Source organism: Epinephelus lanceolatus, chromosome 11 (genome assembly GCF_041903045.1).
Source record: "Epinephelus lanceolatus isolate andai-2023 chromosome 11, ASM4190304v1, whole genome shotgun sequence".
NCBI lineage: Eukaryota > Metazoa > Chordata > Actinopteri > Perciformes > Serranidae > Epinephelus > Epinephelus lanceolatus.
In genome coordinates, this window is record NC_135744.1 from 28,933,750 (window position 1) to 28,958,330 (window position 24,581).

At 41.3% G+C, this 24,581-nt stretch overlaps 1 protein-coding gene across 1 annotated transcript in view; it reads right to left on the reverse strand.

Annotated features, from left to right (window-relative positions):
• fat3b (FAT atypical cadherin 3b) overlaps window positions 1–24,581 on the reverse strand; it is a 78,451-nt gene that overhangs the window by 11,928 nt on the left and 41,942 nt on the right. The window contains exons 28-47 of the mRNA XM_078172473.1: window positions 23,951–24,085; window positions 23,456–23,849; window positions 22,367–22,563; window positions 20,583–20,736; window positions 20,248–20,481; window positions 19,751–19,929; window positions 16,772–16,985; window positions 16,447–16,661; window positions 14,147–14,284; window positions 13,807–13,950; window positions 13,496–13,693; window positions 12,442–12,719; window positions 11,768–12,330; window positions 11,407–11,538; window positions 11,116–11,273; window positions 10,462–10,993; window positions 9,995–10,148; window positions 7,991–8,147; window positions 6,568–6,981; window positions 3,890–4,145 (exon numbers count right to left, since the gene is read on the reverse strand). Coding sequence (XP_078028599.1) covers window positions 3,890–4,145; window positions 6,568–6,981; window positions 7,991–8,147; window positions 9,995–10,148; window positions 10,462–10,993; window positions 11,116–11,273; window positions 11,407–11,538; window positions 11,768–12,330; window positions 12,442–12,719; window positions 13,496–13,693; window positions 13,807–13,950; window positions 14,147–14,284; window positions 16,447–16,661; window positions 16,772–16,985; window positions 19,751–19,929; window positions 20,248–20,481; window positions 20,583–20,736; window positions 22,367–22,563; window positions 23,456–23,849; window positions 23,951–24,085 — 4,846 coding nt within the window. The remainder of the gene's footprint in view (window positions 1–3,889; window positions 4,146–6,567; window positions 6,982–7,990; window positions 8,148–9,994; window positions 10,149–10,461; window positions 10,994–11,115; window positions 11,274–11,406; window positions 11,539–11,767; window positions 12,331–12,441; window positions 12,720–13,495; window positions 13,694–13,806; window positions 13,951–14,146; window positions 14,285–16,446; window positions 16,662–16,771; window positions 16,986–19,750; window positions 19,930–20,247; window positions 20,482–20,582; window positions 20,737–22,366; window positions 22,564–23,455; window positions 23,850–23,950; window positions 24,086–24,581) is intronic.

A 24,581-nucleotide genomic window follows, 5' to 3' on the forward strand; every position in this document is an offset into this window, starting at 1 on the left:
CAATTCCCTGTACACCCGCTGCGACTCCAGGTTTGCTCATTTAATGCTGTCTGCACCAGCTGGAGGTGTCATCAAGGGTAAGGACCACAGAGGTACTTGTTCTCGTGTAGTTCGGTGCAGCAGATGTGAAACACAACCAATCACATTAAAAATCTTAAAAAGTTGGTCTAGCCAGACCTGCTCACACTGCAGTAATCAAAGCTACAGTCGCAAACCTGACACTCTGTCTGTGCGTACAAGTCAGACTCAGTTTTATTCCTCCTCCAGTTAGCCTCAACCTGCATGACTTTAGAGGCAACACTGCAGATAAATAGATGCTTACAAGTCAGTGTGATTCCTGACACAGTTTTCCCTTTGCAGAGCTGGGGGTTGTTTCATTATTTTGGGGGTCAGAATTGCCTGTGAGTGATTGTTTTTCAAACGACTGCCAGAGGGGCAGAGCAGGTGCTTATGTGTCACAATGGCTTCAGACAGGGGCATGTTGCTGTGAAGACTGTCTGTTAAGATAAGAGACAGGTACGTAGTTCTAGCAGGTGCTCTGAGCAGCAATAAAACGCCTGGTTTCACATTTGTGTTCAAATTGGGAGTGTGATACAGAAAACCAACAGAGCGGAAATCTCTGGTGTAGGCTTTAAAAACAAATCTATTTGGAATATAAAACTGCTTGGAAATAAGAGCTGACAGCTTTGCTGATGTGATTAAAAGTAACTTTTGGCAAAACTAAAGAGGCTTTGTATTGGTAGGCAGAACAAATGGGAAAGAGCAGAAGGAGAAAACAGTTTACAGACGTTTCACTGCTGCCCCTGCTGAATCACAATGCACTTAAAATACCGACCTTGATTGGCACTGAATTATAACTCTGGTAATTATGATATATGTAACTTCTTGTGCAGCTGCTTGTGCTGAAACAACAGTAAATAATGATGCATTGAGACATTTGGCATATTGTGTCAAATGAAAAAAAAAAAGATATAAAAAGAAATATATGTTTCTGATACTGACAAGTCCAGTGTGTAAGATTTAAGGGGATTTAGTGGCATCTAGTGGTGGGGATTGTATACTGCAACAAGCTGAAACTTCTCCTTCTCTCCATAACAAACAGACCAGTTGATTTAAACCAATAAAAACACTAAATTAAGGAGTTTCACATTAATAAATCTGTGTTTTTCTGACAATGTGAATGGCCAAAAAAACAAAGCCAGTGTTTGGTTTCTCCATTCTGAGCTACTGTCGAAACACGGTGGTGCAACATGGCGATTTCCATAGATGAGGACCTGCTCCAGGTCTTGACAGTTCTAAGGTAACGAAAAAACATTGATTCTTAATTTTCAGGTGATTATACACTAATGAAAACATACTTATTATACAATATCACATTTCTGCCAATATATCCTGGACCTTTAAACTAAGGACCAAAGGTGTAGGTGAAGGTATATATCACATTTCAAAATGTAAAACCACAGTGCTACTCTGCTGTTTCAGAGCAGATCCTTAACAGGTGAAAATAATCTTGGTTTCCAGCTCTTTCAGCTGTTTTATAAAAAGCAATAAACAATTTGTTAGTGCCCTTCGGTGGCATGGGTGGCTTTAAGAGCTTTTGTAATTGGTGGCTTGGTTTGCACAGCATGTCTTTGTCACCCCTGTCTGTCACATCTTCTAAAAATGCCCTTGTCTGCCTCAAAATTGTGCTTCAACCTGGACAGCCTGCAAAGCAAGCAGTCAGGGCTTGGCCTATCTTATAACCAAAACTCTGTCCATGAGGGCAGGGATGTCTGGACATCAACTTTAGCTTTCTGAGCCCAAGCTAGGTGGTCACGGTCCAGTGCATATGGAACAAGTCAAATGCTCCTGTGGGAATGTGAGCAGTAAGGCAGTACCATCAATCAAACTAAATAAGGAAGGCAGCACCACAACCACTGGTCTGATTTGGCATGCAGGTGAGGGGACCCTTCTCAACATAATCGAGCTTTTCTTTAAAAAAAAAAAAAAGAAAAGAAACATTTTTTTATTCTTTCTTTCTTTTCTATTCATTATCCTTCCTCTCTACTACCGTGCCATGTGCCAACCTTGGCAGCCACACCTGAGATTACAGACCGGACCCTTGCTCTAATCCTACCACTAATACTCAGCCAAACTGTATTCTCATTCTGGCCCCCAAACTTTTTAAACCCCCTGCACCCCCTCACCATGTGCTTCATCTGATGTTCTTAAAACAGGAAACTTTCATTTTAGAAGCGTTCTGTTAATAATGTTAAATTAAGCTGAATTAACTGTTCCTGCAATATCAATTAAGTAATTGGCTGCTCTCACATTTTTTATTATTTTCCCGATTTTTCCCTTCAGACCAGTTTACAACATTTTTTAATTGGAAATACTTACTACCACTAATACTGAGCCAAACGTAGTTCTAATACTAACCTCCAACAGCAACCAAAACAGCTCCACAAATTGCTTTCTGTAATTTCTCCTGTAATTGGTTCAGTAATAGTTGTAGCATTTGAACAGGAAAACCTCCACTGAGGGCGCTTACTCCATCTGCATTATTAGAGGAACTGGTGTTTCTATGAAGCCTTAGTTGTCAAAGTTATTCAATCCTGAACTTTTCATTAAAACTGTGCAAAACATCATGAAGATCAATATGCTTATTGTGAGACTATGAGAGCACAATTACCAAAAACCGGTCGATATGGGACCTGATTTGTTCAATTTTTTTCCAGTCATTTCATTATTCATGACATTTTATTTATTCATAAGCAGCAGGCAGTGACAGAAAAACGACCAATATGTTTTCTCACCTATTGACTTGTGCCCATCTATTGAAATATTAATTATTATACTTATTAGTGGTTGCTGTTATGTAAATAAATACCCAAACTGTTTCCAACTGCTTAATTAAAGTTGCAGCTAACACTGGAGTCATTAACCCAATAATAAGAATGTTAGTTTGCTATCAGCATAATCACATTTTAATTAACGGACTCTGATGTAACTGTGACCCCTAGGGGCGTATGCATTTCTTTTTATGTGCATACACTCAACAGGGGAGCAAAAAAATAGAATAACCTATTTCCCATTCCCACAGGAAGGAATCAATAATTAAGAGGCAGGAAGTTCCCACCACAGGCTGTATTATTCAAACAACAGGTTGGACAGAGAATCGAAATGTGTGACGTGACGTCTACCTCAGCACAGAGATGCAACGTGGTTATTTCACTGACAGGGAACAAACTGTGAACTGTGCTCTTGCTGTTGACAGAGTTGGCAGCTAAATATCAGACTGCAGTGGAATTAGCTGACAACTACTTCTTGCCCATCGCCCTCAGTTTGATGTCCTCACAGCTGACAAAGGTACACGTGAAGCAAACTTGGATAAAAAAAAAAGAAGTGGTAAAAAACTTGGCAGAAAAGTTGACTTTCTTTGAGTGGCACTGTCCCAGCTACCTTGATTTCAACTTAACTTTTTAGAGCAAAAGTAGGACAACACAGGACATCAGTTCTGGCTGATTACCCTGACCATTCAAACAGAAGTGCACAGGAGATGTAAGAGAGTTATCCTGATACAAGAGGACACAATTGCCAATTTCAGCAGAAAAGTAAGTTATACTATCATTTACGGCTGCCAGAAAGTAAATAGTAAATCGGAAATAGAATTATTGCAAAATATAAATATCACTTCTTAACCACCCTTGCTTACTCTGGGCCATTTTCTTTGATGTGTGTGATCAAAAGGCATAGATCACTGTGAAATAAGCTCTCTCAGTGGAGATGAGAGTATGAGTGTAACACAATGAATTCATGGCCTGTGCACTCAGTGCCTTTTTCATCAGAGGTCAGAAACTGTGTGTGCGTGCAAGGGTGTGTACGTGCGTGCACTTGCTTGCAGTCTTACCCTGTGGACTGTTATCTCTCTGTGTTCTCTCCAATTCAAAAGCTCTCTGCCCCCATTCCTCCTCTCTCTCATCTCTCACTCTCTCCAGCCCTTCCTCCCTCGTTTCCTCTCCCTCCCAGGACACTTTGTGGGCTGGGCTGTGCTCTGAGCGGCAGGACGATGCAGAGGGGAGATTGGGCGCCACGCTGCACACTGCTATACCCCTCCTATTGGACACTCCTCGGACATTGGAGATGTCTGAGAGGAAGCTGCTCAACTGTAGAGATGGAAGACAACAGCGATGCAAAACAATAGATAAGTGATTATGCCCTGGAATTTTACCTGGTAGAGCCTCAGCCTGGGTTCAATTCCAACCCAAGACACTTTGCTGCATGTTGTCCCTTCTCTCTTTCTCTCTCCTTTCCTATCTGCCTCAGCTGTTCTATCTCATAAAGGTTAAAAGGCTCAAAATATAATCTAACATAAAAATAAGTACAACTCTGGTGACATTTTGTACTGTCAGTGAATCCAATAAAAGGTAAATCCCACATAAATCTTTCTGCTCCTGTAAATTCTCGCTAGTACAAAGCTCAAAATAAACCCAAACAAATGCACTATTTGTCCCTGTTTATATTTAGTTTGTTAAAAACACTAAATTGCTCAGCTGTTTTTTAAAAAAAATGAAAATTATTTAGCCCATTTTGAAAAAGAAAGCATAGTTGTGAGGCATTTTTAAAGACTTATATCTTCAGTTGGAATGAATGGGCTTAGAGCTGAGAGCCATAGACAGAGACAGGAAGTCAGAGACTAGAGTAAGTTGGTTTTGGTCTTAATATACATTTAAAGTCTCTTTCAAATTGTTTTTATTTGTATGAGAATAAGACTGAAACAGTGGAAAATTGTGCAGCCTTTTTGATACTACCACTGGGGGAGCACTAATGTTAAGAATTTTCAGATTCTTCACATGGTGCCTTTAAAAGGAATACTTCACCCACCAAATGACCATTTGTGTATCAATTACTCACCCCGTGTTTTCTTGAATTTGTGAAGGGAAAACTCTTTCTCATATGCCTGCGGTGAATGAAGAATCCGAAAAACAGCAGCATCTTGAGGCATTTAATACGGAGCTACGTTTAAAACCAACAAAACTGCATCAAAAGATCAATTTATGAACTCTCACACAACTCCTGCAGTATAATCCAAGTGTCACTTATTCAGTCTTATGTATCCAAACAGGTCTCACTCTGAAGTCATTGAAACCCGGCGCTTGGGCAGTGACTTGTGGTGTTGGACACTGACCTAAAAAGCTGCCTTTTAACATCGGCATGACATGTGGCCGGTCGCTGTTGAAGTTTAACAACACTCAGCAATGTCAGGGGGAAACATGGCGGGACAAGAATGAAAGTTAAGGCAGCAAAAGTCTAAGTAGGGCAGGTGGGAAGGGTCCAACACACACTGACTGACACCCTGGAGAGCGATGTTCGCATCCCGTAAGATTATAAAGCCAAACCCTGTTCTTTTTTTCATAAACCTAACCACAGGCTTTTGTTGCCTAAACCCAATCACGTGCGTCAATCCACATTGTTGTACTCACATAGTGCATTTATTTTGAAAGAGACAGTATGTAAACAGTAAATTTACTGTAAAAACTGAAGTGTATTTTGAAAGAGGACAATGCTGTAACAGGCATAACTTGACACAGCGTCCTAGAACGTCAACAACCAACACACGCAGGGTACCTTTCACATCGAATCTGGATGTGGAAAGTCCATGACCAAACGTCGATATGTGACGAGGTCGGAGTGAGAATGTCTTGATGTTTCCCACACACGGCCAAACACGTGCTTTTGAACTCTGCTCGTGCATTCCATTGAGCAGAGTTGAAACACGTGCATATGCCCAGGCCAACTACTCGTCTGTGTGCAAGACTGTTTATGTGAAAGTGTTTTAGATAGTAAGATTTTAGTGAAACTGCATGTGTTTCAGAAGTACTGAGGATACAGCTGGATAACTGAGACTTGGATAATTCTGCGTGAGTTGTGTGAGATTTGGTAAAAAGATGTTTTGGTATAATTTTGCTGTTAACCGTGGAACCCAGTGACTTCAATTCATCAAGAATGTTCACCTTTTTTGGATTCTTTGTTCACCGTGGAGGCATGAAACAAATTTAGTGCAACATGACATGACTAACTGTTTGTAGGTGAAGAATTCCTTCCAGCAAAAATGACTTTTTTTTCTTATCTTGTAAGCTTATAGTTCCTTTCATATAGTACCTTCCATTTTCCATGTTTTTTTTCCCCAATTATTACTAAATTTCAGTCCCATATTTTCTATTATGTCAGAACTCCATCACTGAGACTTCCTGCCATACAAGCACTTTCTTCATAGTCCCACTCTGAGGACAGTGAACCCTTTCTCAAGCACACTATGATTATTTGTCCCGTGGCTATTTGTAAGAATGACAATAATACAGGTGCTACTTTTCTGAGTCTCTTCCAAACAACAAAAGAATGCAACTGAATAACAAAAGCACAACATCATCAAAATGAGGAGCTGGAAGGTATGCTGATATAAATATTGATATTATTATATAAAATGATATTGCCTAGGAAAATTTAATTTTACCTTGTTATTACTATATAGTATACAATTATGGATATCATAATCATTAATACATGCCCATGCACACTTCTGCATACCTGACTGCCCTCACTAGAAGTTGTTTTGTCCCCATCACTCCTCATGCCCTGGTTGATGAGTCCTCCTGGTAGAGGGGAGTGGGTAGTCGGACGCACCAGGACCTGGGGAGGGCCCCCAGTGCTGCTTCCCACCTCACCATAGGTGCTCGTGGTCCCAGGTGATCCCGACACACGCACAGCTTTGAACTCAATCCCCTCTGCCCCCATGCCAGTCTTGTGCAGCATGTAGCTTGTTTCTGTGGAAATAGCTGACACACCCATCACAGCCTGAGTACCCGAGCCCGGGTCGGAGTCTTTCCTAAATTTGATTTTCTTCCTGAAGGCGATGAAAAGTATGAGGAGGAGAATGATGACAAAGGCAAGGACCCCGATGCCAATTATTTCTCCTGGTCCGACGTAAGACAGGGGCTCCGCCTGGGTCACACAACGAGAAAAATCATAAAAACATGTAAGATATCACTGTCTGGTGTTTCTAATTCATTTCCAGTTTGATAAAGAAAAATCACATCTAACTTCCTGAGAAAACATACAGGTCATCTCTAAAAAGAAAAGGTGCCAAGTTAAAAATCTAGCTTTTTCCCCTCAGTCAGTGCAGATTCTGTTAAACGTATCCAGGCCATCATATGAAAACTAGTTAATATGCATGTTTGATGGTGCACAGATACAGTGAAGCTGACCTCCCACCCCAAAGTATTTTAGGAAGGAGATCGATGTTAAGTAACACATCACACGCTGAAAAAAACACAAGCTTTTCAAAAGTTTTACAACCAAAAAATGTCTTTTGGTTAATAAACTTACTGAGATTTTGTTGATGTTAAAATCAAGATTTTGTATCATGTCATGTTGTGTGAAATTATTTTTTTAAGTGCAGAGTTTAACAAGCATCACATTTCTGGTCTTGCAGTATGAAAGAAATGATTACTTCCACAGATTCATGATTTAACAGGATACATGATAAGTATGCTCCGGGAGAAAAAATAGTTTTATTTCCTGCAGTAAATGTCCTTAAAAAAAAAAACAAAGTTAACATATCAATTGGTTGTGAAAGCAGCCTAATAGGTTTTGTCGACCATGGCTTCTCCTCTGCAGATTACAGTCTTCTAGAGAATAATAAAACCACCTTCGCACAGTGTGTAACAATAATTAGGCTTACAGTCTCAATATAGGGTATATAGTGCATGACAAAAGTTATGAGCGTAACAACTTCAAATGGAGACTGTGATTTCCTCATTACCACACGTCCATTCATCTACTGTGAAGGCAAATATACCAAGCTGGTGAACAAATCTTCCAGGAGTCTGCTGCACACTGAAATTCTCTACTGTTTCACTACATATGCCAAATCCACTAACAAGCAATCTGAATGTGCATTATATTCTCTAAGATTTACACCTACATAAATTCAGTGTTGTTTATACTATACCTGCGTGTCATCCCCCGGATCACCAGGCATCTGATCATCACAAAACCGACCCTCGTACCCGTCCGAACAGTTACAGTAGAACGACCCGAACGTGTTGACACACTCTCCTCCATCTCCGCACCCGTCCTGGTCACACTCATTAACATCCTCATCACATCTGCAGAGGCAGATAGACAAATAAATTGCTGTGCAGGGGAGTGGTGAAGATGATTTGTATCAAAGTAGAGGAGGAGAATTAAAGATGAAAGCGTGACAGTGAGTGAAAAAGAGAGAAAGAAAATAAATACTTTGGAGATCATCTTTTCAGAGGGCCTCTCTTTTGCTAAATCAAGGGATTATCTTCATGGATTCCCCGTTATCCTCAATTTATATGGTTCTGATTTAAAGAAATGTGATTGCATATTTCCAAACATATTGCAAACACATGCACACACACACACACACACACACACACTCATACCCTTAGATAAAGACGTAAATTACGACTGAACGTCACAGATGTAATTTTACCCCGCATACATCTGTGCTCATCATTACTTGTCATTTTGAGCATGGTGCCCTGCTGTGATAGAGATAGAAAATAGGTGTATTTTTCTTTTCAATTACTTTTTCTTGATGAGATTTTCAAAACAGTGCGGGAGAGTTGAGAAGAAGAATAATAATTTCTGAATATTGCAAGAAGCTTTGCTCTGAATGATAAAATGCAGCGAGTCATTTAGCATATAGTTAAAGGTAAATGCAGGATTTCCTAAAAAACACTGTCTGTATGATGTATAGCCTTATACAAAAGTAATCCCTCTCAGTCATCACTTACGGCCCACTAGAGCTAGTGTGTATTTATCTGTAGAGACTCTGCTCTCCACATTTTCTTACTTTCTTCTTAATTTCTGTGCTCAGGATGTTTCTTGGCGTGCATCCCCACTGCACTCAGGTCAGGTTAGGGCTTTATAGAAAGGTATCAACCAGATGCCAGACCATAAGTAGCAGGCATCCAAGAGGCACAGCACTGGAAAAAATGCAAATATAGCGAGACGAAACGCCAAACGAGGATGAATCTGGGATTGGCTTTCACTTGCACTTTCTCCAGCCAGCATGTTTACAAAAAGTTACTGACAATCCTGCATAGTATAGCTTTGACTTAACCAGGCCTGGATGTACTGGTCTGTGATGTCAGCTCATGAATACCCATATTTACAATCCTCATGAATTGAGCAAGCTTTTTGTATTTCTGAAATCTTTCCCCTTTTTAGAGAATTTTCCGATTGAATATACTTTATTTAATTCCTTTTTTAATGCACATATGTTAGTGTGCTATTATTATTTAGCAATCTGCAGGAAAAACAATTTCATAGCAGATTACACTCAACAGCTGTTTGCTTGTGTCAGAATACAGTTTTTGCTTTAGCTGTGGTTTCAATCTGTTTATATTTTCAACTGATACTGATGTGAACAATCTGCTGTCTGATGGAAACAATTTAGTTTTTATCTCCCTTATTTTTCAGCTAAAATGGGTTTAATTCAATTCCATCAAAAGCACTTTTTACATCTTTGTCAAAATCATGAAAAAGCAGAGGCATTTTCTCCATTGAGGGAAAACTGCTCTCTGGTGGTGGCTCCATTGAACAACCACATGAGCAGAGAGGTTATTTCAAAGGCAATTACTGAGCTGTAATTAAGAAGGCAGCTAGAGAATGATTATAGGCTTTTCAACCGAAATTATACTGAATTAAATTAGAAACACTAATTTATCGCACACAATAACAACTAAAACAACGCGGTGGGTGCTGCGGTGCTAATGAAGGCTAATGAGTGTGTGTTTGCCGAGTCCCACACATATCTTTTCATGTCTGAATGTATATGAAAAGAGAGCTGTAGATTTTAATATGTCTAAATCATCACCCTGAGTAAACAGAGCACAGCGTTCATCAATACTGTTTTTTTTTTCACAATCAGTAATTAAGGCTCAAAAGTGTGTGCGTGTGATTGCAGGCTATTTTATCTTACATAAGTCCCCTGAGTCCTCGAGGACAGCCACAGAGGAATGCACTGCCTAAAGGCTTACAGTCCCCACCGTTCTGGCATGGGTTCGGCATGCAGGATGTCAATTCGATTTCACAGCGCCCCCCAGTGAAGCCTGTGCTGCAACTGCACATGAAGCCTGTACAGAGAGACTCAGAATGACTCGAAGAACAATGTGTATAATCACAAAAGTAAATGCATAACATCAAATCCTCTCCACATGTGATTTCATTTTGGAGTAACTGACTGAATACTTAAAATACCATCGTACTAAATAAGCTGTATGCATGCTGATGCAGAAACAAGCCACTGAATTAAAATGAGGAAACAATGAAAATGCCGAAATTGACACCAGCTATAGAAACTAGAACTGTTTCATATGACAACACTTATTCGTGTCATTTATTTATACACAATGGCTATCACCCACACACGCTGTCATCTACACAGACCTCCAGAGGGCAGGCTGCTGCAGATGGCTCCGTTGAGGCACGGCTGACTGACGCATGGATCTGGATAAAGCACACAGCCCAACTTGACCTCGCTCAGCCCTGCTATCTCAGCATAACGGCTCCTCTTATTCTGGAGTGGCAGCTCGTTACCGTTCAGCATCAGTGAGCCCAGGCATCCCTGGAAGCCATCCTGGGCTCTTGGCGGGGCCCTCGCTCCGCGGTCCCCAAGTCCGGGCCCTCCCTGGCTTCTCCCTGGCCCTGGGCTTGGCCTCTCGCCCTGCCCGTTGGGTGGCCTCACTTGGGCCCCGAAGAAAAAGGAAGAATCTGGGGCCAGAGGCCAAAGGCGAACAGGGGCTTGGGCTGCTCGCCGGCGCTCTACATAGCTGTCATCCAATGACAGGAGAGTGTAGTTCCTAGTCAGCTCCAAGGCAACTGCATGCCAGAGGCCGTCGTTTATTGGTCTGCCAGAGATACCCATAATGCCAAGGGTGTTGTCACAGTCCAACTGGAACCAGAGTCGACCCCCTTCAATCTGTGGAGGGAGAGAGAAAAGAACTGTATCCTTAAAAAATGTGCAACCAATTAAATACAGCACACTCTCTGCTGAGTAGATCTGGAAAGATACAGTAAAGTGCAGCCTTAGGATGTGTTTACCTTGAGCATGGTGCAGGGGTTAACGCGCGTGAACATAATGACTCCTCTTCTCTGAAGTGTTCTGATCCTCAGGCCGAGCCTCATCTCTCCACTCTGGCCACTCTCTGTCACTCTGTACTTGATGTAACTGTTTCCAGAAAAACTCAGAGAGGTTTGTCCTGCGTATTTGCAAAACATAAAACACAGGATTAAAAATTAGAGGAAATCCTTGCTGTGTGCCAAGCTACTCATCTACCCACATCAGATACACAGAAGGTCCAACTTTCAAGCTTAGAAAGGATCAAATCACACCTGCACAGTCGTCAAGTCTCTCGGGCTGACACTGGCAGACAGATGGCGCTGTAGGACCAGAACGGACACACTGCATGTCTGCTGGACAGGACTGACCTTCACAAAGCTCCACAGGAGTGGGGCATGTCCCTCCTGTTTGAAAATGGGCAAATACAGAAATATTAGAAATATATGCCTTCAGGATATCAGAATATCATCTATATTTTCATGAGAAAAATACTTTATTATAATGTATGCAACATCTGTTTGTCTCTTTGTTATCTGTATTGTTTCGTTATCAGCTGTGACAGACAATGAGGACACAAACAGTGTGAGCTAGGCTCGGTTAAATTGCAAGTGCAAGCATAAGCGCAGTGCTCACCAGGGCAGGTGCAGGTCTCTGTAGTGCTGAACCTTGGTGCCACCAAGCTGACCCTCTCTGTGCTGTAGACGACAGGTGAGTCACCCTCCATCACCAGCGCCTGTTCACACACCCTGTCCCCACAATCCAGCTCCCCAGAACAAGCACTGCTCACCACCACTGCCCCAGCCAGGACACCCCGAATCTGGCCCCGCGCTGCTGCTTCCTCCAGCTTTGCAGACAACTCTTGTCGGGAGTAGATCCCACCCATCCGTCCACTGCCTGATGTCTCTGGCATCTCCATGGCCAGGAGCAAGTCCACATCAGATGTCCCCATCACTGACTGCACACTGAGTATGTGCAGGGGATCCTGCTGTCCTGGTGACCATTTCCAGCCGGCTATTCCCCGCAACATTAGTTTGATCTGGCTCAGGTAGCGACCAAGCAGGTCCTCTGGGGACAGGGAGCTGAAACGTAAGGTCAAGGCGCTACGCAGCAGCTCATCTGTCACCTGTTCGACCTGGACTGACACATCAGCTATCACAGCGAAGCGTCCATCACTCACCGTGGCATTCATCTGGTATCTAGAGAGAGGACAAGGAAATATGTCATGTTTAGACACAAAAGGTTTTTTCCCCATATCAGCCACTTTTTAGCCTGTGAGAGTGCTCGTTGTCTGCTTGTGTGGTGTTTACCTGCCAGGTTCCAGGCCTGGCAGAGCCGCAACGCTGCCATCCTGCCTGTTTATCCTAAACATGCTCTTGGTCTGGGGCCTCTGGGTAAATGACAGCACGTCATTGGGGTCGCGGTCGGTTGCATAGATCTGACCGATCGGGCCACCCTGGAAGGTATCTGTCGCCATGACGATGAAGATTTCCAGGGGGTAGACGGCGGGTTTATACTGACTGTTCCCGATGACTCTCATAAATATCCAAGAGGAAGAGGTAAGACTTGGCTTACCAGAGTCATTTGCCTAAGAGACCAAAACAAAGTAACAGATATTCAATTACTCACATCAAAAGAAGCAGAGTTCAGTTGAAAAGACGTGTTAAGATGTTTTTAAGGTCATATAATGAGACTGTGTTCACACTTACTTACTTTCTTGGCAGCTGTACAATCAAACAATTAAAAACAAATAATAAGGGTAGCTGAAACTGGAAAAAAGAAGGTATTGTCAATATTAAAGCACAGCCCCCCACCCCCCGCTATGTCACTATATTAGTGGTGTTAATAGCTTTCCCATTAAGGAAGTGAGTTTATATAAGGCTATTTTTTAAAACCCAAGGCTCCAATAGCCTGACTTAGCAGCTAATTGTGAGAGACTGTGAGAGTAATGCGCAGCTCCTTAAGTTGACTGCATGCCAACACATTGTATTTATCGGTTAACGTTTCCTGTATAAAAAGTGGTTAAAGAAGTATTTCACTGCTGGAAAGATGGTCTTTTAATAAAACTGGACTCTGTATGCAGTATAAAGATGTAAATACTTTTGAAATTGGTGCTACATGACTAGAGGAGACAGAAGAAAAATGCTGTGGTATTTACTTTTGCTCAAAAGGTAGAAAACCTGTAACTTCCAGAATGCACTGTGCCGCACTGGACTACTAAACGCTCCTGCTGGTGGGTGACATAGGTGATTTGGGCCTTGAAGATTGAGGGAGATTTGCCTTAGGTCATTTACACATATTACCCACATTTTTAAAAGCTGGTTGAAAATTGGTATCGCTTTAAATAAAAACACTGTTGTTAACCTGGATTTCAAGAGTGAACTCTCGCGGGGCTTCAGGGCCAAACACACGGTTGGACCTCAGAGTCCCAGTTTGGTCCAGGGAGAAGAAATTTCCCTCGTTTCCTGACAAGATGAGAAACTCAAAGGGAGGGCCATTTCTTGGTGAGTCTTTATCGCTGACTGACAGCTTCAGCAGGGTAGTGCCAGCGGCTTGGTTCAGCTGGAAGAACGGAGAGAAAAAAGCAGCTTGAGTTGACCCTAGCACAAAAACACATGAAGATAAGTCAACACACACACACACACACACACACACACAAACACACACACTGTTACCTGTATGACAGCTGTGGAGTTGGGAGGAGTGAAGACAGGAGGGTTGTCATTAACGTCAGATATGTCGATGTTGAGGGTGACAGTGGAGGACATGGCAGGAGAGCCACTGTCGAACGCCTGCACTGACAAAGAGTACCTTGATACCTAGATGAAGCAGGAGGGGATGAGAGTGCTATAGCATCTGTATGTATCAGGCAATATGACAAGCACTCTTATGCTTGCATAATATGAGGCTTCATTGGGTGTTGACCTTGAGCGGACTTTGTATTTTCTGTGCTCATGAACCAGAAAATTGCTATTGATTGTTTATGAGATATTGTACTTAAAGATGCATCCTTACTAGTTCTCTGTCGAGCCGCTTATTGACTTTGAGCAGGCCTGTTACAGGGTCAATCCAGAAGTGGTTGCTACGATCACCTTTCAGGATGGAGTAGGTGATTCGCCCATTCACCTGGCTGTCCAAGTCTTCTGCCAATACCTTGAGAACACACACAGGGAGTAAAACAAAAGTCAATGAAAAAGACCTTTTACTACCAAAAGAGACATGTTGTGACCAAAAAAATCTCTTTGGAGCTGCAGAACATATCCGAGTCTCATAATGACGGTGACACAGCCCAATAAAGGTCTAGTGTGTAGGATCTAGCGGCATCTAGTGGTGAGATTGCAGAACTTAAACTTCCCCAATGTGCCATGCAAATAGGAGAGCTGTGGTAGCCAACACAAAAATGTGAATATCCCTGTGAATGTGAATATCTGAAAGGACTTGCTCATATGTAGATATAAACAACTCATTCTAAGGTAACAACACAAAGATTCTTACTTTCAGATGATTATAAACTAATAAATAATAGTTATGAATATAATGTACAATTTCTACCAATAAATGTCCCTAAATCCTGCACACTGGATCTTTAAAGCCTCTCTAAGTCTTCCTAAGCTTGAAAAGTTTGTGTCACATACAGCAAACATCTCCTCACAATCCGCTAGCTACATGTCCTCTGAATATGCTGTGAAAAAGTCAACAAAATGGCAACAAAAACACTTCACTTCTGTTTACGTTCAACAGTGTTATCAAACACAACGGAGCTAGCTCGCCTTTTAGCCTCATTGTAGCCTGTAGCTCTAACTGCCTCTCTGGGCACCGCGCTCACGTGTGTGCGCCTGCGCGAGACTATGAGACATGGGCACCGCGTTCATGTGTGTGTGCTTGTTTTCACTGGTCTCGCGCTGGCTGGTTGGTGCAGCCTGGACCACAGTGTTTTTGTTGCCATTTGCGGAGCCTGGGCTGCCAACAGACACCGGACTTTTTCACAGCATATTCAGAGGACATGTAGCTAGCGGATCGTGAGGAGATGTTTGCTGTATGTGACAAAAACTTTTCAAGCTCTAGAAGACTTAGAGAGCCTTTAAATCCAAATTAGCCTATCAACATCACAAATGGATCTAAATGAGCTTTTGTGATTATTTGGTACTTTAACTTGCAGTGTTGGCAGTGAAAGCAAATCTGTCCACATATTATTTAATTGTCTATTTTCCTCCAAGACTTTCCTTTTTGGGATTTGGAATCTACAGCCAGACTAGCTAAGGAGACTCAAGACGAGCCACCACTATTAAGGTTTGCCAAAATTTTGAGAAAAAGGCGCCAGGCCATGGACATATGACGTAAGGGTGAAAATCACAAGTTCCATTATGATACATGAATTCTTTGAACAACGATATTTGCTGATATCACAAAGTCTGCCTGGACAAAATTCTGATTTGATTCAATTTAGGGGACAGTGATCGATATAAGATCATATCTGGAAATTTCCTCGTTGTTTTTTTCTTGGCTGCTGACTATTATCTGCCTGGGGCTGCTAGCACTGTTTGGATGTTTAGGAAGGAGGTACTCTTAGCTGGAGATGGTGACATAGACCATGATTGAATTTCAAAATAAAGGCATGTCTTAAAGATGATATGTGTTGATGTTTTCACTTTGCATCAATGATACTGGAACACTAATCACTGAACTGATATATCAGTCTTGATCGATGTATCATGACACCCCTAGTATGACATATATATTTCAGTTGACAAATTGTTAAAACTTTTTTTTGTAATTGGTGTATAGGCTCTACATTTTAACAGTCGGAAAATATAAGAATCACTTTAGGCCTACAACAATGGTGAATAAAAGTTAAAATGTCAGAGAAATTTAAAAAAAAACAAAAAACATTCATTTTCATATAATTTTTGTTAAAGCCACAGGGAGCAACTGGAGTGAGGATCTACTAGCAGCCACAGGTGCAGTTTAGGTGTGTGTGATGACATGGAGAGGCGACTGTTTGTTCAATTCCTAAAGAGATCAGCATTGACGCAGCAATAGCATCAGTTATATCAGAACTGCAGAGCATGTCCTCCTTGAAAGAAAACCAAAGAACACTTAAGCTTTTCTTGATAGAGAAGGTGTTTGTGCTCTTCGGTGACGGTGATAAACAGATGGTTCATCCAATCACCTGCTAATTGTTTTTTTAAGTACCTGTCCTTTTCCTAAGTGTTTTCTCACTGACAGCTTCTCAGATAGTTTGTTAACACGGAACCATCTGGCGCATCAGTTTAAACCAATATAAGGATGGAGAACAAATTAAGACCACGCGTTACCCTTGTAATTGTCTGTCCCACAGACGCATCCTCGCTGACCAGGACATTGTAGATGTCCTGACTGAAGGCTGGGGCGTTGTCGTTTACATCCATGAGTTCAATGGTCACCATGGTAGCTGTGCTGAGAGGAGGGTTCCCGTTGTCCCAGGCCTCAACAGTGAGGTAGTAGTCCTTACACACCTCAAAGTCCAAATCATCAGCCACAGAAATAGAGCCTGAAACATACACATAGGAGAACTTACAGATGATTCAATTTGATATTTGGTTTTACTTTTGTATTTAAGCCTGGAAGTAACAAGGCCATGTAACAAGGATCTCTGCTCACCCAGGTTCCTGTCTATGGTGAACTTTCTTAACTCGTTGCCCGACCGGATCTTGTAGGTGATGTCAGCATTTGGCCCGATGTCAACGCTCGTTGCCAACACTCGCAGCACCTCGGTTCCCAGGGCTACATCCTCCGGGACAGTAACGGAGTAGTCTCTCCTCTGGAAGACTGGAGCATTGTCATTCACATCCAGCACCAAAATGGTCAAATCCACCTAAGGGAGACACCAGCTCGTTTGTCTGCGCTGCTCCCTGCCCTCAGAGTTCAGTTTCAGCACCGCGGACATGGACATTAATGGGAGCAAAGATACTAAAGGCTTTGCTAACAAGATAGGGGACTGAGGCAAAAATCGATTGAAGTCTGTGTCCACCAAAGCCCCAGAGAGGATTCTTTGGCTGCTAGATAAATGTTAAAGATTTGCAGCATTACTGAGTCAGATAAATGCTGTTTTTGCTCTATTGAATCTGAGTCAACAGTTCAACTTTTCTGGTACTGTCACTGTGTGCGTCTGCCTTTTGGAGGGAGGTTCAAAACTGGGCTTTAAAGCAAAGTTGTGGTGTTGTAGAAACAAACCGTTGCCTTTATTATTATCTTATTATGGAGTGTGTTACTTGAATGTGAGTACATTTGGAATTCTTCTTAATCATCAATCACACCTAGCGACGATCAGGTGTAAGGTTAAACATTGTTACATCTTGGTATTAATTAAGATGCTTAACTCCATTCAAGGTTAGAAATATAATCTTGCTGGTACAAGAATGCGTAGCCAGCCCAGCTGTTTTCCCGCTACCTTCATCAGTCTCTTCATCAGACCCTCATCATATTTGTCCCACTAGTCTTTCCTGGCATACACAAGCAGCATATGGTACGGAGTCATAGAGGAGACACACTTGCTCCCAGTTCCACTTACTGCAAGCGGGATGCCCATGAATTCTCACCTTCACAGCAATCATATTAATGTGCATGATACAAGTACGGCTATAACTCAGGGAATCACTACGGGTGAAGCAGCATTTTGTTATCGTGCAGCACAAACCTGGAATAACCTCCCAGATGATGTTAGACAAGACCCAACTCTGGCCACTTCTAAGTCAAAGCTAAAAAACATTCCTTTAAACTCAACTTTGCACCTCTTGTCTGCACATTTGCTATTTTTAATGATTTCTTTTTAATTGTTAATCATTTAGTAATTAATTTCACCTTTTATACCTATCTTTTTTCTCTCTTCTGTATCCTTTATAATGTTTCATATTTTATTGCTCTGTGAAGCACTTTGAAATGCCCTTGTGTATGAGCTATAGAAATACTGGAATCACTACTATTACTACCACTACTATTGCTGCTATTACAGCTCCGACTACTGCTGCTCGTGTTAGCAGTGATAATGATACCTGCTGCTATGAAATTGGTCTAAAACTGCCACACCTGACCTCACTTTTGCCTGGGGTTTATTTTCACTTAAGTCCCAAAGCACCTAAGAAAAAGAAACCTAGTGACTGTGAGAGATCTCTTTCCCTTCTCTTTTCTACACTGCCTCTGCGTCTGGAGCTGTCACCTTCCCCGTCTTTCCCATCCCACCCACTGCACAATTTGATGACGATTTATCTTGATTAAATCTACTAGCTTCTTATCTGATCTCCTCGGTAAACAACGTGTTGTTATTCATTGGCTTTTCTTATTCATTGTGCACAGACAGAAATACAGATTGCACATCACCAGATGGATGACTCTGTGGCTGAATAATGCACCTCTGAGTGTATAAATTCTAATTACATTATTGTGGTAAAATAGTGTAATTACAAAATCACGTCTATTTGTGTTTTTTGAAATAATTGGTGCAAATTACTCAGAGGCTGTGTTAATAACTCTGTATCTGATTTAATTACAGGATGATTATATCACCTAAAATATAAATGTTGTGAAGACTGCTGTGAATTTCAATAGTGTTCACAAGTATTTCTTTTTCCCAGCTAGCAATTATCAATGAATAAGTGCTAGTTTTGGGGAGGATCATGAATACCTTTTGGAATAATACTTCCTGCAGTGTTAGGGAAACTACATTGAAACTGCATGTTACCAGACTACTGGCTAATTTACTGACTACATCTACTCTAAAAATTTTAGCTTGTTAAAGTTAAACTAGTTTCAAAAAGCTACATCACAGGAAATGAACACAATCTGAGTCAAGAATCTCATATTGTTACACAAAGGTGCAGTTGAACTGACACTGAGTAAAGTATAGGTGTGTTTGATTTAGGCACTAAGGCAGGATGTGTTTTAAGAAGAGGATAGGGAGCAGTTGTTGGGTTTGAATTGGGACATTGATAAAGGGGAAAATCATAGTAATCAATCACAGATATCCTGGTTGTAAACCAGACTGTCAGTAAATGACAACCAGAGCCAATGAGCTGCAGCAATGTGCCATATTGTTTGGCAAAAAGCATCATGAATATGATGTTTAAAATGTACACATAAACTACACAATCCAGTAGTTAACTACTGAAAAAAGCTACAGAGACTTTAATGTTACTAAATTGCCACCCAACTATATAGTGTAGATGACCTGACATGAACTCTTATTGTGTGGATGGCCTGACATGACTTCAGCTAGATAGTCTGACATGATTGTGACCAACTTTGGTTAAGTGAGGAGAAGCAATTGTTCTCATAATGAGTTGTCTGAATAGCAGGAAATAACACAATAGCAACTGGAGTAATGGAAAGTTTCTGCAGTACCTACAATGCTTGTTTGTGAGACACTATAAATTGTCATGATGGACCAATTCTTTGGCTTTCTCTCAAGATTAAAAGACCCTTAAATGTGCAACTCTATGTCTGAGCCTTTCTTATTTTAAACCTTAAACTATAAACTGAACTATATATATAGTTAACTACTCCCCAGCACTGCAGTTTTTAGTGAATACTGGATATCATAGCAAAAATACAACTGAGATTAAATGTGTCACTGGAGCCACCAACCTGTGAGGACATTGCCCCCTGTTGTCCAACCTGGTCAGTCGCCTGGACGCGGATACGGTAGGTGTCCCGGCTCTCTCTGTCCAGAGATTTCTCCAGAATCACCATCCCAGATACCGGGTCGATGGAAAACAATCCGTTGACTGAATCCACCAGAGAATAGACTACTGTACGGTTAAGGCCTGGAGAGATCAGAAGACAAATTCATGCACACCCAAGACTTAATTATCATGTCAAAATGATCTTCTTCCTGTTCGTGCAATCTTTTTTTATCACAGGGTAATTTTAGAAGCATGTACAAATTGTGTGTCTCGTTTCCTCAAACAGCTGCAGGAGACCTCTTTGGTAAGAATAATTAAGTGTGGACAAGTCAGCAGTGTGAACACTTGGTGTCATAGTAGCTTTAACCTTCATCCAGTATAAGTAGGAAACTTTCCGTGCTCATTCTCATCCTTGCGTGACATGTTACACATCCAGCATATAACTTCATATTAACTTACCTTCATCAGGGTCACTGGCTTGCAGCCGGGTAAGCAAAGCCTTGGGGGCGGCATTCTCATAGACACTAGCCAGGTAATGAGTAGAGGAGAATGAGGGGGCATTGTCATTTACGTCCAACACTTTGAGAGAAATGTCAGAGCGGCAGAACAGCCCTCCTCCGTCAGTCGCCTGGGCAATGAGTTTGTAGGTGGGTGTCATTTCTCGGTCCATGACCGTGGCTGTACGCAGCTCGCCTTAGGACACAAAAGAAGAGGTGTGTAAAACTGCAGGTGGGATGTTTAATCTGTGATGTATCTTGCTCGTACAAAATAAGAAGAATAACAACTGAATGTACCAGTGTTTGCATCCATGTAGAAATCTTCAACCCCTATGCCAAACAGTGAATACTGGATCTCAGCGCTGGAGCCTGAGTCAGCATCTGTTGCACCCACTGTCAGAATGCCCTTGTTAGTGGGAATGTCCTCAGGAAAAGAGGCGCTATACACCGCCTGGCACAACCCAAACACACACACACATACACATAAATAAACAAGCACAAAGTGAAACCACACTGCCTGAAAAAAAAAAAAAAAACATCTGTCCAACACATCAAAAAACACATTAAACTGTTGAGCACTGCATCCATTATCCTTGCTGACAGAGCGAGTACAACAGATTTAAGTGCCCTTTTCTGACCCCACCTTCACTCCTGCCAGTGACTGTCTCTAAAAATGAACTTTGTGACCTCACTATTTCGCTAAACACAGACCAGCACAATGAGAAAACTACTGCAGTGTATCCCACCCTGCTGCTTTTTCTCAGAGTTAACCTGTGACTGACTTTATCATATGTAGAGCTTGATCGACAGAAAATTCATCTGCAACTATCACAATGAAATAATAAATACATAGATTTATTGATGATCAATTATCTTGAGTTGCGTCATGGTGATCAAATCTCTCCAACCACTGATAATACTGCTGAAAACACGCATACTTGATACTTAATAATAATAAAAAAGAACAATGTGCCAACAGCACGGTTGCAGTACAGTGCAGAATAGTGTGTGACTCATAACATCTTTTGATACATTTGATGCATGTAATGCCCGAGTAACCACTTTGTAGTTACACAGGCCTGACTTGTCAAAGAACAGAGGGAATACAAGAGGAGAACAGGGAGACAGGAAGGATTGATTTCAAAGAGAATGGGTAAGAATTTAGAGGGAGAATGAACGTTTCTCAACTAATTACATGAAACTGAAGAATTGTAAAATATTACTAAATGAAAAGGGATATTCCCAGGAGACTGGACAGCCCAATTAGCTTCCCTTTTTTACACTGATTTTCCTCTCATTCATGTAGATCAGATTTTGGCACGGCATTAGGACTCATTTTAGGATGAGTCTTAAAGTTCCAAGGTAGGAATTAGCACTCTGCTCTAAAGTTAATTGGTTTTCACCACGGATTCATGTCAGTTTTATTACCATATTATATACTGTATGAAAGCACATTGGAAAAGTCACTTTATACTTAAGTTTAAGTACATTCCCTGAAATATAGTGCAAAGACAATTTGAATAATTCCCATTGAGTTTTGTACACTGTAGAAGAGAAAATCAATATTTTAATTGAACAAATCCTGTTCTGCTACAGCCCCAGATTTTGGCTTTTTTACAAAGTCATTATGCAAATTTTAACATTATTCAACAGTGTTAAAAAAATGGAGGAGTGCAGTAACTCTATGTTTCCCTGAGCTTTGCAAGGCATGCTAAAACACAAAAGTAATTTCAGTTCCTTTAAACAAATTTGTCCCAAACCTCTCGCATTAATAAATTACTTTTCAACATTTTTTAGCAAAGAAGCAATTAATTTGTAGCCACAGTAACTTATCTTTCCCCTGTTATTTACTACATTGACTGTATTATCATAAGGCATATTCAAAAGGGATATTTTCTTTCTATCTTTAGACAAAACACTACATGGGAATATGGTTAGCCTGTGAATAAATGCAATTAGTCGACCATGAATCCTAAAAAAGTGGAACAATAGTTCATCGTCCCACATTCCCCAGTCTGCTCTCTGTTTGTTTGCTTTGCATATATTCATTTCATACATCTTTATTTCTGTGTATCCCTGACCTGGTTACAGATGGGACTGTTGTCGTTGGCATCCATGACGGTGACTTCCACTGCAGTGCGAGCGACATATAAGCCGTCGCTGGCTGTGATGTTGAGCAGATACCAGTCCTGCTGCTCGCGGTCCAGCAGACCACTCACGTAAACCTTCCACTCTCCCTGCACAAGAGCCAGGCCAAACACGCCCCGTGGGTTTCCCCCTGGAGATTATATGGACGAAGATTAGAATGCTGACACCTCGCAACAAAGAAAGAGGTGATTGTAACTGACTTGTGAACAAATTGGAAGTCTCATTCATTCACAAGATGAATAAGCATCAGCTTTCCACCCATCCACACACACAAACACACAAATAATGCAGGTAGCCTTTGGCATAATCAATAAACATCTATCATCATAGCGTAAACCAGGCTGCCGGTGTAGCAGCAATGGCCTTTCAAAGTTTAAGAATTTGACCTTTTATGATAACGCTTCCATTAGGCCAATCAGTATTTTTAAATGCCAGAACACGAGGCCAAAATACATCATCCTTAGTTATTATCAGACGGGTTATGTGAATGGAAAACATCAAGCCTCAGTGCCAAGGTGAGAGTTTTGCAGGAGACTCCTCACAATGTGTTTTATTACTCCCATAAAAAGAAGGAGTGGCCACACAAAGTCATGAGTGAGTCTGTGAAAGACGACTTCCTATTTTGGAATTCAAACTAACTTTACGAACTCATTTAAGGCCAAAGTTCCTTAGGTGGTTGGCCCCATTGAAAAATGTGTAATATACACTATGCTTTAAAGCATCTTTCTTTCACCTATGGAGATATAAAAGTGTCAGTTCACAGGGTTTCTCTGCCTTGCTCGAAATATTTTTTTGTATAATGTATACCCTGTAACACTGAAATTAAAAGGATATACAAAAAAATAAAAGGTTAGTCGTGTTTGACATTTGAGTTGAAATTCATTTAAAATTTGACCTTTAATAATAGCAACCCTATTAGTCCAATGAATAATTTTTATGCAACACCACTTCATCTCACTGCATGAGGCACAATTACTGCAGCACAGAATGCATTATGTTAGCACTCTACTTAATTTCCTCACCAGTTATGTAAAAGTTGACGAGGCGGTTTTGATCTGTACCATCTCGATCCCTTGTTTTTAAAACAGCTACCACCTCACCGAGGGGATCGCTCTCCTTTACTGCACCCCTGTACAGCTCCCTCTCAAAGCGCGGCGGGTTGTCGTTAACGTCTGACACAGTGATGGTTACCACTGTGGTGGAGGAGAGGGACTGCAACTCCCCCAGATCAGAGGCCACTACTTCAAAGCTGTAGCTGGAGCAGGCCTCATGGTCCATCTGACTCACTGTGGTGATCCAGCCTGTTTTGCTGTCAATAGCAAAGACAGAAGCTGTAGTGATGGGGCCGCTGAAGGAGCGGGCGTCTTTTGTCAAGTCCAAGTTGTAGGTGAGCAGAGGTCCGAGGCTGTAGGTTACCTGCAATTTAAAAAAAAGACACATACAGTGGCTTTTCAAAGCATCGACAGCACTCCAAACTGAAGAGCAAAACACAAAGAGAGGAAAATACTGTCGCATACCTGTCCATTAGAGCCCCAGTCTGGATCAAGGGCACGTACTTGAACCACTCTCGTCCCTACTGGCATCCCCTCCATCACCGTGGCTACATAGGTGTTAGTCTCAAACACTGGCTTGTTGTCATTCACATCCAGGATCTGCAAAATGACAAATTTTCATTAAATCCACCCAACAGAGTCTAAATCATACTGATAGTCATGATAAAGCAACAAGGAATCAAACTTCTTCAAATGAATTTGGCATTTAAAGTGCATTAACTGTCTTCATTACATTATTTTTTAAGAATTTCTGAATTACACTTCATATCTTCAATCAGCTACAACAACTGCTTTGGCAGAAATGCATCTCTTTGTTTAGTCTGTAAGCATTTACACACGCACTTTACTTTGCGGAGATTGTATCTGCTCTCATGTTGTAAATGAAAGGTTTAAAATTGGTTTCTGACTTATTGCAATACCTGTTTTGACACAGATTTATTATTTTCTGTCTGTTTGAGCTCTTGGGTACACTCCAGTTTTCTATAATTTCCTTACATTTATTTTATTGCACTCAAAGGCTGAGGGAAGTCCAACTTAAGTCACTTTAAATTAGATATAATATAAGTTGTGCAGACCTCCGCCACGGCCAATAGTC